The sequence below is a fragment of the Cnephaeus nilssonii genome, assembly GCF_951640355.1.
Source record: "Cnephaeus nilssonii genome assembly, chromosome: 14".
NCBI classification, from domain to species: Eukaryota; Metazoa; Chordata; class Mammalia; order Chiroptera; family Vespertilionidae; genus Cnephaeus; species Cnephaeus nilssonii.
The window spans coordinates 44879785-44896512 of NC_137085.1; the positions used below are offsets into that span (position 1 = coordinate 44879785).

At 40.4% G+C, this 16728-nt stretch overlaps 1 protein-coding gene across 1 annotated transcript in view; it reads left to right on the forward strand.

The window, feature by feature from the left end:
• DOCK8 (dedicator of cytokinesis 8) overlaps positions 1 to 16728 on the forward strand; it is a 202807-nt gene that overhangs the window by 52628 nt on the left and 133451 nt on the right. Inside the window, exons 3-4 of the mRNA XM_079790379.1 lie at positions 6644 to 6819; positions 9612 to 9683. Coding sequence (XP_079646505.1) covers positions 6644 to 6819; positions 9612 to 9683 — 248 coding nt within the window. The remainder of the gene's footprint in view (positions 1 to 6643; positions 6820 to 9611; positions 9684 to 16728) is intronic.

Genomic DNA, 16728 nt, shown 5'->3' on the forward strand with positions numbered 1-16728 from the left:
GCGCAGCAGTAGAATAAAAAACTGGAGTTTCTTTTCATACAAACTTATTTATTTGGATTTTTTTATATTTCAAATTATTGATACATTCAATAACCGTCACACTCGACATCTGAGTGCAAAAGGTTAAGGTATTACATATGTGTTCTTATCCCCACATTGTCCCCTCACCCCCATGTATCTGTGTCCATTGGTTAGGCTTATATGCATGCATACAAGTCCTTTGGTTGATCTCTCCCCCGAACCCCCTCAACCCCCACCTTCCCTCTGAGGTTTGATGGTCTGATCGATTCTTCTCTGTCTCTGGATCTGTTTTTGTTCACCAGTTTATGTTGTTCATTATATTCCACAAATGAATGAGATCATGTGATATTTATCTTTTTCTGATTGGCTTATTTCGCTTAACATAATGCTCTCCAGTTCCATCCATGCTGTTGCAAATGGTAAGAGTTCCTTCTTTTTTTACTGCAGCATAGTATTCCATTGTGTAGATGTATCACAGCTTTTTAATCCACTCATCTACTGATGTGCACTTAGGCTGTTTCCAAATCTTAGCTATGGTAAATTGTGCTGCTGTGAACATAGGGGTGCATATATCCTTTCTGATTGGTGTTTCTAGTCTCTTGGGATATATTCCTAGAAGTGGGATCACTGGGTCAAATGGGAGTTCCATTTTTAGTTTTTTGAGGAAATTCCATACTGTTCTCCACAAGTGGCTGCACCAGTCTGCATTCCCACCAGCAGTGCATGAGGGTTCCTTTTTCTCCCCATCCTCACCAGCACTTGTTGTTTGTTGATTTGTTGATGATAGCCATTCTGACAGGTGTAAGATGGTACTGCATTGTTGTTTTGATAAAAATAAAGAAAAAGACTCAAATAGCTGCATCAATCCTGAGAACAAAGAACAAAGTAGGAGGGATCTCAATACCGGGTATCAAGCTGTATTACAAAGCCACTGTTCTCAAAACTGCCTGTTACTGGCACAAGAACAGACATATAGACCAATGGAATAGAATAGAGAACCCAGAAATCGACCCAAACCACTATGCTCAATTAATATTTGACAAAAGAGTCAAGAACATACAATGAAGTCAAGACAGTCTATTTAATAAATGCTGTTGGGAAAATTGGACAGATACATGCAAAAAAAATGAAACTAGACCACCAACTCACACCATACACAAAAACTCAAAATGGATAAAGGACTTAAACATAAGATGGGAAACCATAAAAATATTAGAGGAATCCACAGGCAGCAAAATCTCAGACATATGCCGAAGCAATATCTTCACCGATACAACTCCTAGGACAATGGAAACTAAAGAGAAAATAAACAAATGGAACTACATCAAAATAAAAATCTTCTGTACAGCAAAAGAAACCATCAACAAAACAACAAGAAAGCCCACTGCATGGGAGAACATATTTGACAATGTTATCACCGATAAGGGTTTAATCTCCAACATTTACAGGGAACTCATACAACTTAACAAAAGGAAGATAAACAACCCAATCAAAAAATGGCCAACGGACCTAAATAGATACTTTTCAAAAGACGACATAAGGAAGGCCAAGAGACATATGAAAACATGCTCAAAGTCACAAATTAGCCTCTGTTTTTCAATATTCTTATTTGTGAAATATTGTCCAGATTTGTTATTTTATTCTGCTATCAGTGTGCTGTTTGAATGCTACACTGTGCTGGGAACTGCATAGATTAATTTTAAACAGATATGGTTCTGGTACTGTAGGAATTTTCAGATTCAGAACAAACGGCATCCTACCCCATGTCAGGAGAGCTAGCCTTTGATGTGCATTAGGGAGCAAGGAAAAGCTCAAACTCCCTTAAATAGCTGTGAATAATTTAAACTTTTAAGGTATTTAATATCTTTTTGTGTATATCTAGTATTCTGATCACCAGGCCTCTGAAAAAAGTAGCTAGAAAGAAAGACTGCAAGTCTGCATAAGAGAAGTATTGAAAATTGCTTCAGGGCAGTGACTTTGTCCTCTCAGCCTAGTGCAAGACTGCTGTAGGATCCCAGTGAGCATTTGTTGAAGGAATGAAAGTAGGTGTATTAGTCCAGGTTCGGCCAGAGCAGCGGAATCAGTAGGAGCTGCATATGTGTGTATATTAAAGAATTGATTATGGGGAATTGGCTACACTGGTGGTGACTGGCTTATTCCCCAGGATTGTCAGGAAGGCAAGATCACCAGCAAGCTGAAACTGCAGGGCATGAGCTGAACTTTGAAAAGGTCCCCACCCACTTTGAAAAAGTATCCAATGTATTTAGACCACCCAGGAAAATCTCCATTTTGATGAACTTAGTGTCAACTGATTAGGGACTGTAATTACTTTGGTAACATTCTTTCACGGCAGCACAGATTGATTGTATCAATAGAAGGTGTGTGTATGCTACAAATAGCTGCAGCCTCCCTTCTGTCCTCCATCCCTGGCAAGAGGAAAGTTTTGTAGCTCACCCTGTCTGGCAACATACTAGGAAGGGAATTTGGGGAATGTAGTTCAGCCTAGCCAAGTTGACACAGCAGAAAGCCATCACATTTGTATTCTTAATTATCTTCATTTTTAGAGGGTGTTTTGTTTTTATTATGATTATTTGTTTTGTTTTTCTTACATCATTTTAACAAATGATAGACACAATATGATCATGCATGGTATAAGATGACTTTGAAATTACTTTGGATTCTAACATTTAAACTAGTCTTGGGTGTCCACTGACTTAGGAGGCCACACATAGCTCAATAGCAGAAAAAACAAAATAGTTATCGTATTTTGCCGTGTATAATTTTTTCCTAACATCGTTAGACTGAAAATTGAGGGGCATCTTATACACAGAAGTCAGCCAAGGAGGGAGCTGCACGGTGTGTAGCTGCCCATACCTTATCAAACAGGCTTCCTCTAATCACCAGCCTTATTGTTACTGACGTCAGCTGATGCCATAATTGGAGGTCAAAGTGGAGAGGGACCAGAGTATTCTGAGCCCATAAAGATGTCAAAAAATAAAAAGATAAATACTGGTAAGCGATTGTCTTACTCTGCAAAATTCAAACTGAATGTAATCAGCTATGCAAAAGAGCATGGAAATAGAGAGACAGCTTGGACCTCCTCCCACTGAGTGTATGATCAGACAGTGGAGAAAACAGGAAGAACAACTCCTTAAGATGCTAAAAAAGGAGAAGGCCTTAAGAGGAAAACCAGCAAAATGTTTAAAATATTGATTTCTTAATTTTGGGTTGGAAAAGTGGGGGGGGGGGAGGGGGGCATCTTATACATGGGGGAGTCTTATACATGGAAAAATACGGTAATTTTCATGTTTGTCTTTTAAGCCCCCAAGAGCCCAAGTCCTTCCTTAGGGATTGACCTTAGAACAACTCCCCTCCCCAACCCCAATCTTCAGCCCCCAATAAAATGCAGTACCGTTGTAACACTCTCCAGTATTTATTTTCTCCCTTTGCTTACCGCTAAACAGGCATACTGTATGTATTTGTATGTATGTGTTGATTGCCTCACAATAATTGAGATTAAGACCTCAAGTAGTTTAGAAAGAAAAATCTATTTTGGTTCCCAGTAATCATTTGAATTTGCAAGAGGAACAACTTGCGTGGAGGCCTTGTTAACCTTAATCGGGCTCTCCACCCACTTGCCAACGGCAAGACTAGTTTACATCACATTTAGAATGAACAGCTTCCTCCCGTGTTAGTATCAGTATGGAAAGGGTAGAGGAGACTATTAAATATCAGCTTGTGTGCAGTACTGGAACCATACTCAATAATCCTACCATTAGGGTTTGTGTTTACAGTCTATTTAGTCGTGAAATCTATTCAGATCTCAAGAGGTTATGACTTTATGATCAGTTGTGCATAGAGCACTGGGCACATTGCCACACAAGTAGTGCTCAGTGGTGATACTGTGTTTTTTATCATAGCTTTTCCCTTCAAAGATAGTGATTTATACGTGCGAATGTGACAAACGGTACCACCTCATGGTTGTTGACTAAAGAGCGATGGAAAGATGCATGAGAGGATCTCCCTGTACGCTTCTGTGTCCCTGATGCCCAACCCAGTGGCTTGTGTTCAGTAGATGCTCAGCAGATAATTGCTGAATACGGGACTCAGACACCCTTTCTCCTTGGTTCTTAGTGATAACAGGAGCTGCTATCAGCCAGGTTTTCATCAGATGTGGCTTTGGATTTCAGGGATATGACACTGAATTTTTTTCTCTCTGATGATTTCACACAAATGCCATTCTCAATGGAAGCTTCTGCTTACTAGGTATTAGCGCGAGAATCACATTGCTTCAAATTGTGCCTCACTATAATTCTAAGTATATATTTCCAGTGCCTCTGCTTGAGTAATTGATATTCTTCATATTAAATTTACATTTATTACTTCTTTAATTAATTAACTTACTGTTGTTCATTTTAAGCAGCCAATCTCATGAGAAACTCAGAATGGACTTGTGGGTAGTAGTAAATGTATATTTTTTACTCCCAAACACACTTACTATTGCTTTGTGTTTTAATTATTTCTGGAAATACACATTTCCTGAAAAGCCCACAAGAGAAAATAAAATTATAGTGGTTAAGAACATGAACCTGCCTAGGTTTGAATTGCAGATGGGCTACTTCCCAGCTGTGTAACCATGTGCAAATTATTACATCTCTAGCCTTTACTGTCCTCATCTGTAAAATGGGAATAATAAAAGTGTGTACCTTACAGAGTTCTAGTGAGAATTAAATGGGATAATGTAAATAATGACCTAGCCCTATTTTTTGGCACATTGTTAGCACTCAATAATTGTTAGTTCAATAGGTATAAACTTTACACTAATAAGGTTGGGTGTGCAAAATGCAGTTTTCTTCACTTCAAATGTAAGTCTGCTGAGTTGTGGTGAGGAGTGGAAAAGTTCACTTTCCCTATTGAGGTTGGTCTTACGTAGGTTTGCAGTAGGCTTTTTTGTTGCGTGCATAGATGATGCCTGTGGTTCCCTCTGGCTGAGGTCAACAGTGTTTTTCTGCAAACTCTGTCCTCACCTGCCTCCTGCATAGGCTGATGTCTGGCTCCCTGCGCCTTGCTGGTCCCTGTCGCTTCATTTTGAGAGGCAGTCTATAAGGACTGTGGTCGTCTCCTTAGCTGTACTCCAAAGTCCCTTCCAATTAGAAGCAAGAGAAACTTCCTTGTCGTCTGTCACACCACATGAGAGCCATGGGGAGCTAGGGAGAGAGTCTTTGCTCTGCTGCTCTATTGAAGGATGTCTGTTGCCTTCTCTGCTGCCCCTTCTGCCCCTTCTGGCATTGTGTAAGTCCTCCACCTTGAAGCCTCTCAGACAAAAAGGAGGGCAAAAAGCTGCTCAATTCTCAGCTTTGTCCTCACTCCCCAACTTGTCATTCATGTCTCCCCCACAACCAGGGACAGCAGGGGTGGGGAGGGACAGGGCAAGACCCATTTACATTCTCTTATCTTGTTTCTTTTTGCCTCTTCAATAATACGCTGTTCCTCCTATCTGGCTTGGAGCCCATACATCTAGTCTGATGGACAGTTTCAGGGCGATGAAAACTCGGTTTTATTAGCACTTCCTTTGGATCTGTCCCTGTTTCATATCGAGGTAGTACAAGTCAAGAATCTGGGGTGTTTGTTTTGTTGGTCTACAGAGAGGGGGTCAGAGGTAGAGAACATCCTTGGACAGATGACTCCAAATAGTCTGCCATAAATGAACACCATAGAACTGCTATTGTATTATTATTATTATTATTATTATTATTATTACACAAATCTACTGATCTAGGTGATTCTTTTACTCCCTTAAGGCTGTGGTTCCTAAGTCTTTGGACTTCACAGACAAGAATATATATTTGTTGAATTGCCAACTTTTTACTTTATCAACTAAAGAAAATTATTTTTTTATTACCACCACTTCTATCACTTCTTTTATCATCTCCACTGTGGAAAGACATAAGTGAAGAGCAGAAACCCCAGCATTTTAAAGCAAGTACAGCAGCTATATGAAACCTCACCCCATTGCCCTTAGTTTTGCTCATTCAACAGCAGGCAGTGAAAATGTCTTGCCGACCTGCACCAGTCAGCCCAGCAGCGTCTGGAAATCACTGCCTTGGGAGTGTTTCAGCCCCCAAGTCTGGTGCACTGTGGGCTGTGATTACGAATGCAGTGCTTTCAAGAACCAATGTATAGGATAACCCAGGCCAAAGGAAACACCATGCTGAAATATTCAAAGGAATGTTGTTGAGTTTGCCTGCATTTCTGGAAAATTGCCTCTTTTCTACTTCACTGTATGGCCTCAGAGAGCATTTGCAGGAGAAATTGTAAAAATGCAGCAAAGCCTTATGATCTCATTTTGGATCTCCTCAGGATTTCTCATCAAGGTGCAATTAAGCAGAGAAAAATTCTGCCTTCGGGTATGATTTTAATTACTCATCGTGTTCTGACTCGACTTTCCGAGCTGCGTTTCTTTTCCATATCGCTGCCTCTGTGTTTGACAGCTCCTCTAAGCTAAGAGTAAAGCACTTTTACTGAGTGGAAAGGGGTAGGGGGGCAAACACCTACTGTCGCCTTAGTGCTTCTATCTGAAAACCGAGAGGGAACCTCCTTTTCCTTTTCCCTACCCCTGCAGCCTCAGTTTTATGACCCCGTGGAGCCGGTGGACTTTGAAGGACTTCTGATGACACACCTGAACAACCTGGATGTGGAGCTGGCCCAGGAGCTGGGAGACTTCACGGAAGACACCTTGGACGTGGTGTTCACGCCAAAGGAATGTCGGACTTTGCAGCCCTCTTTGCCGGAGGAAGGGTAAATCATTTTCTTAAACTGTACATGGGATTGTGACTGTCTCGCCTGTTCTTGGTAAGGGGAAAGGTGCTCTAATTTTGGACCTCTTTTAAAAATAAACAAAGTTACTCAGCTCTGTTGAGATGTGCAGGATGACTACGATAACCCGAAGACCTACATGTAGACAGGTTTTGAATTGGTTTGACCAGAGGCTTTGAAAAGCCGTGTGGGAGCTAAGCCAGTTAAAGGGGTGCAGTGGGACAAACCAGAATGCTCCATCAGAGGTGAAGAGTGCAGGGTCCGGAGTCAGACCGCTTGGGTGTCAGCTCAGTGACCTTGGGCGGGTCATGTGACCTCAGGAAGCCTCAGTTTCTCCACTTGTAAATATGTCAAGATTTTTCATAAAATTTTTTAAAGCCTCCATTCAGAAGCATTTTAATTGGTTAATTACCATATCAAGTTATAAACATAAGTTGGATCCACGTTTGTTGAGCATCTACCATGTGTTGGGCAGTGGGATAAAAAGATGAATAAGGCACATTTTCCTTCCCTTGAAGAAATTTTTGTCAAGTGGAAAAGCAAATGGAGAAAGCTCTGTTGAGTGAATATGTGAATACTTGTTTAGGGCTTGAGTTTCCACAGTGGGTTAGTCTATGTGTTTATAGGTGTGGAATTATATCTAAATGAAACTCGTTACTTCCGTAGTGTAAAAAACAACGTCTCTTGGAAGATTTAGGATGAACTTTGATTTGCATTCATTTTTAAAACAAAGTTAACATTCACATCTTCCTGGACATTTTTAACCTCCTCCTCTACCCCAAAAAGTCCCAGAAAGAAGATCATGAAACATGGCCCCTGCCTCATTACTCTGGGCTATTCTGGTTCTAGTTTGGATTTCATTTTCTTACAGTTTAAGGAAGTTGGATGACAGTGAACAGTGATATGGTATTTTTTACCCTTTGCTCTGTTGTTTAGACAGTTCTCGTTCACATAGAGCTGACCACATGCTCATTTCTTAATGTTTTGAAAATACTCACTTCCCACAAAATAAAAACTCCGTGATCCTTAGGAAACATTTCCCCCTGTTTTCAGTCCATTTATCCAGGTTTGACTTTAACATGGGTAGTGTCTATTATTTTTACTCTTAGGAGAATCATTTAATTTGATTCCTTTGTGTAAAATTTATGGTTAATTATCTTCAAATGAATTGGGATCTTGGAAGAACCTGTTTAAAATACTTTAGAGGTAGGAGGATTTTTATTTTTTGAGATTTGATAGAGGAGGTAATATTTTTCTTAGCCTTATTTTTTAGTGCAATACTACCTTGTTACTGAAATTTATAACTAACACTGTCTGTCTGATGACTTGAAAACAACCGGCACTATTTCAATCCTTGCCCCAAAGTCTTCTGTGTCATTAAAGCCCAAGGAGGTACCAGGGTCATCATCAGAGTAAACAGCTGATCCTGTTGAGCCCCCTGTGCCTAGCCCAGAACTTGGTGTTGAGCAGTGATCGTGTGGTAGTGATAAGCCTGCATTCCAAAGGCGAGTTGTCTGGGTTCTAGCCCCTGCTCTACCACTTGCTGGGTGACTTTAAGCCAGAACCTTATCACCTCATTTTTCTGCAAAATGAGAATAATGATAGCACCTGTCCTAGGGGGGCTGATAGAAAATTAACTGAATTACTACCTTTAAGGTGATTACATCAGTGCCTAATGCATAGTGAATGGTACTTAAGTATGAACTATCATCTGTAGGTCTTATTATGTGCTAGACACTCCTTTAAGCACTTCACATGCTAACTTATTTAAACTTCATCACAGCTCTCTAAAGGACACGCTCCACTATTAATATCACCAATTTAAGGTGAAGAAACTGAGGCACAGAAGGGTTGAGTGACTGGCCCAAGGTCACATAGCTGATAAGGGGTGGGGCTTAGATATAGACACTCAGAGCCCAGGGACCATATGGCTAACGTTTAGAATACTTCATCTAATACTCACACCTCGCCTACACAGTAAGTACTGTTCTTATCTCCTTTTTACAAACAAGAAAATTAAAACTTGCAGTACTTAGACTTACTTATCTCTAATACCAAAACATGGGGGGAAACAGCAAAACAATTTTGTTGCTGTGGGAAATTAATTATTTCTGATTTCAAGACTCTGGAGCACTTGAAGAATATCTCTCATGACGTGCAAGACCCACCCCAATCAATGATCACCAACCAAAGCCAGAGTCTGTCAACTTCTTTTTTTTAAATTAATTTTTTAAATTTTTATTTTATTGTTTAAAGTATTACAAATAGTAGTCTCCTTTTTTGGAGACTACTATTTGTAATATGTCTCCTTTTCCCTGTCACCTTCTCAAAGCATACTAGTAAGAACACTGTTCTCCATGGCTTTCAAAAAGAAAGACATGCACGACCTAACAAGGTTACACATGAGCAAAAACCATGCCCAAATCAACCCTCTGAAAAAATGGTACTTACACTTATTTTTCCAGTTTTGTATGTGATTACAGCTAGTTCTACCTGTCTTGTGTCAGAATGCCTTTAGGGATAAGTACAGTTGAACACAATTCTCTGTAACGAAGAAAAGCCACAAAGCATAAAATGCCAACATATCTTTCATCAAAGTAAAAATGTTATTGCTTGAGGAATGCACTTGGGATGACTGGGTAAGGATTGCCCCAAGCATTCTCATTTGACTTGGATTTGAAACCGTGCTGCCCTCTCCTTGGTTATGATAAGGCCTTGCTTTGTTGTTTTTGCACAGTAACAACATGTTTTTATTTCATTACCCATCTCATTAGGGTTGAACTGGACCCTCATGTCAAGGACTGTGTTCAGACCTATATTCGGGAGTGGCTAATTTTAAACCAGAAGTAAGTTCTTTTCTCTCTCTCTCTCTTTACATATGTATTTATTTTCTATTTTTAGCTTTTTAATTGTTTTTTTTTTTAATTAATAGATTTCTTTCAAGAGCAGTTTTAGGTTTACAGAAAAATTGGGTAGAAACTACTGACAGTTCTCATGTATCTCCTGGCCCCCATCTCCCAATAGTTTCCCTATTATTAGCATCTTGGGTTTAAATTTTATTTAGTTTTAAAATTTTTTTTGCACATGTCCCAAAATGATCGTGAATATTGATTTGGGGGCTTCAATAAATTTTAATGAGTATGCAAATTTGCAAATACAAAATTCATGAGTAATAAGGATTGACTGTATCTTATATTACTCCCCTGCTCAAACACCTGCTAAGGCTCCCTACTGCCTACTAAATCAGATATAAACTTCATCTGCTTGCCTTTCAAGGGCTTTAATAATCTAGTCCCATCCTGTCTATTAAAACTCACTTTCCTTAAGTCCTGGAGTCATTTCCTTTCTCTGGGCCTGACGCTCTTCCTCACTAGTCCACCTCTACCCCCTTCTCTTCTTTCCCCTCTGGGCATGCCCTCCTTCCCTCACCTATCTACTAGATCCTCCCTAAGGATTAAAGGTCAGATAAAATCTCTTTTACTTTTTGTAGCTCTCTCTGACAGATTTATCCTTTCTTGGATGGATCTTAAGTGTGGTACAGTTCGTGCAATTGATGAGCCAATATTGATACATGAATAATAACTAAAGCACATAGTTTACATAAAGGCTCATTTTGTGTGTGTGTTGTATATTCTGTGGTGTTGACAAGTGAATAATGACATGTATCTGCCATTATAGAGTCATACAGAATAGTCTAAAAATCCCTTGTGCTCCACTTAGTCAGCCCTTCCTAGCAACCACTTATCTTTTTATTGTCTCCATAGTCTAGCCTTGTTTCTCCATCTTTTTTTTTTTTTTTTTTTTTGGTGGCTTGATAGCCCATTTCTTTTTTTGCTGACTAATATTGCACCACTTGGATTTGCAACAGCTTATCTATTCACCTGCTGAAGGAGAAAGTTACATTTCAAACACAAAGAATAGAGTCTCCCTGTTTTGTTTCCATTCTGATGAATTCCTGGGGCGGGAAGTGGGGGTGAATAAATGAACTGAAACTTGGCCTGAGATTCAAAGGTAACATTTAAATTTGTGACCAAGAAATAAACTGTTGCTCGCCTTCTAGTCAAAAAGGCCGCTCTCTCCTGGGTTAAACAAGTGTTTTGTGACATTGTCCTGAGCTCTATGTGTCCATGCCACGGACCTGGACAGCATTCTGCAGACTGGGGGGCATGCCTTACTAGAGAAGCATCAGAGAACCTCTGGCAACAGTCCTTTTTCACCTGCGGTTTTGCTTTCTGCAGTTTCAGTTACCAGCAGTGAACCACTTGTCCACAGATATTAAGTGGCAAATTGCAGAAATAATTTATAAGTTTTAAATGGCTCACCATTTTGAGCAGCATGATGAACTCTCGCAATGTCCTGCTCCAGGCCTGGGTGTGAACCATCCTTTGTCCAGCGTCTCCACGCTGTATACGCTCCCCATACGTTAGTCACTTAGTAGCCACCATCTTGGTTATCAGGTCACCTCATGGAAATGCTTGTGTTACCCTCAGAGTAGCCTAATGCTCCGTCACAATGCCTACATCATTCACCTCCCTTCATCTCATCACGCAGGCATTATGTCATCTCACATCATCACAAGAAGGGTGAGTATAGTACAATATTAGGAGAGAGAGGGAGCACATTCACGGAACTTTTACTGTAGTATATTGTTATAATTGTTCTGTTTTATTATTCGTTATTGTTAACTTCTTAATTTAATTTATAAATTAAACTGTATCGTAAGTATGTATGTATAGGAAAGAACAGAGTATATATAGGGTTTGGTACTATCTGTGGTTTCAGGCATCCACTGGGGTTCTTAGAAGGTATGCCCCTCGGATAAGGGGGGATGACTAACTTCAAGTTCTGATCCCCTCCCATTGCCTATACTTCAGCAAGAATTACTGCTCTATGGGATAAATGATGAAAGACTTTGGGGGTTGGGTTTTATCTAGTTCCTGGAAGTGTGCCATTGGACTTGTGCTGGTGTTTTTTGAAGTCATGTCAGTATGCATAGTATTTTTAATAGCTGAAAAAGAGAAAGCTTCGCTTCTATAAAGTAATTAAGAGAAAGTTAGATGTTAATCCATCATCTGTTCTCATGAGAATTGAAAACCAAGTTTGCCAGGCAATCAAATAAGATTATGCTTTGCTGGTAATAAATAAAGGATTTCAGGACAAGTTGTTCTCAAGTTTTTATATGTTATAATTAGAGATGCTTTCCAACATGAAGGTTCTGAAAAAAATCTAAGACACGATAAATGGAAAAGTCCATTTCACTTTATTTGGTTTTTACTTGCTGTTTGGGACATTGCACTTTTTCATTCCTGCTCATTTTATTCATGAAGTTGAATTTCATGGCAATTCCCATTGAAATATTTCTTTTCTCTATCTTGTACAAACTTAAAAGAAAAAAATGACTCTTTAGAATGCTCATTGTAGAAATTTTAGAGATTACTGCACAGGGAAATAAAAGGAGAAAACAGAAATCACTCAATTTCACTATAGACAGATAATCCTATATAATCAAGAGGTAATATGCAACTTGACCATCCTTCCAACACACAAGATGGCCGCCCCCATGTGGTCAAAGATGGCTGCCCCCATGTGGACACAAGATGGCCATCAGGGGAGGGCAATTATGAGCGATCAGGCCTGCAGGGGAGGGCAGTTGGGGAGGACCCAGGCCTGCAGGGGAGGGAAGTTGGGGGGGACCAGGCCTGCAGGGGAGGGCAATTGAGGGCAACCAGGCCTGCAGGGGAGGGCAGTTGGGGGGGACCAGGCCTGTAGGGGAGGGAAGTTGGGAGGGACAAGGCCTGCAGGGGAGGGCAGTTGGGGGGATCAGGCTGGCAGGGGAGGGCAGTTGGGGGGGCCAGGCCTGCAGGGGAGGGCAGTTGGGGGCAAACAGGCCAGCAGGGGAGGGCAGTTAGAGGCAACCAGGCTGGCAGGGGAGCAGTTAGGCGTCGATCAGGCTGGCAGGCAGAAGCGGTTATGGGCAATCAGGCAGGCAGGCAGGCAAGCGGTTAGGAGTCCCAGATTGGAGAGGGTACAGGCTGGGCTGAGGGACACCCCTCCCGCCCCTGTGCACGAATTTTGTGCACCAGGCCTCTAGTCGTCTATAAAAATTAAATCAAATTATAATACTATTTGTTAGAATGGTGGCTTCTCTGGAGCAAGAGTAAATGAATTCAAGTCATGGCTCCACCTCTTACTAGCTGAGTGACTAAGACAAATTATTTCTTTGTACCTTAATCTTCTCGTTAGGAAATAGACATTAGAATAGTACCTGCCTCATAAACTTTTGTTGTATGCAAAAAATAAAATAACATGTAAAGCACTTAGAAGATTTTTGGCATATGGCAATTATTCCATAATATTAGTTACTATTTGTGATACTTATTAAATAGCCTTACAGAATAAGATTCATTTGTTCTTTCCCAATTGACAAATTATTTATATTAGACCAATTAGTAAGATGTTATATGCAAAGGAAAAAAACAAGGGACAACTCAGTGTTGTTAAAGCTTAATTCAATGATCCAGGGTAGATGTCACATCATAGGCACTATAGTTTATATATTCACTAGAGGTCTGGTGCACAAATTTGTGCACAGGTGGGGTCCAGCCAGCCTGCCCCAATCAGGGCCAGCTGGGCCGGCCTGGGGGAGGGGACACAGGAGGTTGGCCAGCCAGCTTGCTCCTGATTTGGATGGGGGGGGGTCAATTTGGGGCAGAACCCTCTGGGGGGAGGAGCCGCGGGCAGTTGGCCAGCCCCGCCCCCTGGTTAAACTCCCAGATGAACTCCAGGTCGAGGGGACAATTTGCATATTAGCCTTTTATTATATAGGATGTAATAAAGTGGAATAAAGATAAGATTCGGAATATCATAAGATTTACACTTTAGAGTTTATCTAGTCCCAATTCAACTCATTTAAAATATCCCTCTCAAGTGAAATAAGATTTTCTGAAGACTTCAGAAAAAGCACTTATATTAGCATTTCAAAGGAATGAACCCAAAACTCTATTCCATATATTTTAATGCACCACGGAGGGAGAAACTACCTTCCTCTAGAGGGCCATACTTAATGAAGCTGGTTCACCTTCTATCGATATATCTTTGTCATCCATAACCATGCAGTCAAACACTGATTTATGGTTAGCTCCTTTATTCCCCAATTATCTCCTTGCTGATATTACATTTCTCTATAATATCTGGGGTTAGTCTTTTATGTTCTTGCTGTCTGGGATAATGGCTTTGAATCCCACTTAGGGGGCAAAGGAGTGGAGTAATGGCCACTTCTGTTCCCTCCCACTCTCATAATTCTATAGAGCATTTGCCACTCAAGTTCTGTAATTGAGACTCTTAAATCAGACAAATAGTACTGCCCAGGAAGGGTAGAGGACGATTCAGATTTTCTTTTTAACTTAATAGAGAAAGATTAAACTATACAGAAACATCAAATACATGATCTCTTGGGGGGTGAGGTAAATATATTTTTCTACTTGAAATGTTTGTGTTTCCTACACTGGAAGATGCCTTGAATGAATTCCACTCTATCTTTCATGGATAGAGCAAGTTTGGTGTCCTTGCTCTAAAAAAAAAAAAAAAAAAAAAAAAAAAAAAAAAAAAAAAGTTTTTCTCTTCAGAATTTTTGAAAATGATCATTGATCAAATGATTAGAATGGTGCCCTGGTTACTTGTTTATCCCATCTTACTTTCAGATATTTTGATAATTTTGTATGGATTAATGTTTGCTGGCATCCTTTGGGTGACATTAAATACTTTAAGCATTATATCCTCTGTCATTTTCTCTAAATGAGCTAAAGTGATTAACTGAAGAATGTGTTTGATGTCTTGGTGGAGAGTCGAACTCTTAAGTAATTAAACTTATTTGCATGCTGTTTATTCTTTGGTGTATTATCCATAGTGACAGTGAAACATTGCATGAGTGGTATGAGCAGCATCATAAAAGTCCTTATACTTTGTCTTTCATCTTAGGCGATTAAGGTTGTTTGGGAGGAAGGTCATACTCAAGGAGAGCTGGGATATCAAGGAATGGGGTATCATCTGTTTTATTATGCCATATTTTACTCCCAGTGAACTGGTAAACAATTAAAATTCAAACACATCAGTGCATATAATTCAGTTACTCCCCAAACACCATCAAAATGTCTCCCCGATCAACAATTGCTTATTATGACATGCATTTGTTGTGCTGGCTGTCAAGGTGTTTAGCTATTAGCTTTCTAAATGTGTGGAAAGGCTTGTCAACCCAGGCGGTTACCAGGAGCAGTCCAGCTGCAGTATCACTGAGCCACTCTCTTGGCCTGTTTTGTGCAGACTCCTTGTCCCCTCAAAGCCACACCCGCTAAAGCCCAACTCAAAGGCCAGGGCTTTCACAAAGCCTTCCCTGACCTGGCCATGCGTAAAAGCATGTGGTTTGTATTTCTCTGAGAAGTTTTTGTCATACTCAGCATTACGTTCTAGTTACTTGACTAAAATTTTATCTCCCCTGCTAAATATGTGATCTTTCTCACTAAACTGGTCACTTCACTGAGCACAGGGACTCCTTTAGAGCTAGTATTCTTGTGTCTTCCTCTCTGCATCCTCTTTGGTGCCTTATTCTCAGGAGATACTTTAATAAACATTTGTTGAATGGAAGAATGAATGAAACTTTAACAAGCAAATATCCATATTGTGTTGCTCTAAGGCAAGTGTTCTCAGATCTATCAGACCTAATACCATCTTTCTGTAACAAGTACTTTATAATACCACCTTTATAACCCACAAACTGTCTTGTTTTCAGAAGTCAATAAAATGTCCCAACTGTTACATAGAGGGCAGATAAAAGAAACATAATATCTAAAGTAGCATGTATGCAAATATACAAATGCTTGGACACAACTGCACCAGAGAACACAAATAACACAGCTGTTGGCACTTGCAGGAAGAATCGTTGTGAATATAACACCCACAAAAACAGACTGCAACAAGTGTGTTGTACGGGTGATTCAAATACCACACACAGCATTTCTGCTGTCAGAAATGTGATTTTCTAAAATGGGGGAAAACTCGTGGCAGAACTCGAATCAGCACGAAGTTTAATCTCCCCTTCATTTACATGGCAGTGGTTTTCCTGGAAAACAAAGTACAAAAATACTTTACGTTTATCTGCAAGATGGTAGAGGGCCTTGGCTCAGATATTTACAGACTGGTTTTCCCACCTCCATAAATGTCCAACAGGACATTTGATAGATGTGTTGGTTGCTGAATTTGGAGTGATCCTTCATTATGTATGATGCCCCATGCATGCAGAATATGAAATATAGTAGCACAACCCAGTCATTGCGACAATCAAAAAGGGAGAGAAATACCATTTACCCTCATTGAGAACCATTGCTACTAAGACGTCAGAAAATTGGAATCCCCAAATCCACGGTTTTAGCAGCACATCTGGGAAAGGAAATCCACAAAGACTCCCTGGAAGGGGTGGAATGGAATAAGTTTAATCAGGACAATAGTCTCATTCTGGTGTTGTTGTGTGTGTGTTTTTTGGCGGGGGGCGGGGGGTTGCGGAGAAGTCTACAAGTGGAGTCTTAAAAGTGAGCACTTTTCAGAGTTCTACTTTTTTTTTTGATAAGAAATCAAATGTCCCATCCTATATAATAAAAGCTTAGTATGCAAATTGTCCCCTCAACCAGGTGTTCATCCGGGAGTTTGACCAGGGGGCGGGGACGGCCAACCGCCCTCGGCCCCTCCCTCCTGGTGGCAGCAGCAGCGGCAGGCAGTGGGGGGAAGGCCGGCAGCTGCTAGGGAACCTACCAGTGCACAAATATCGTGCACTGGGCCTCTAGTATAAAAATAATACAGTCCAGCAGCAGTAAGGTGTTAGGAGACTTTAAATTCAATATA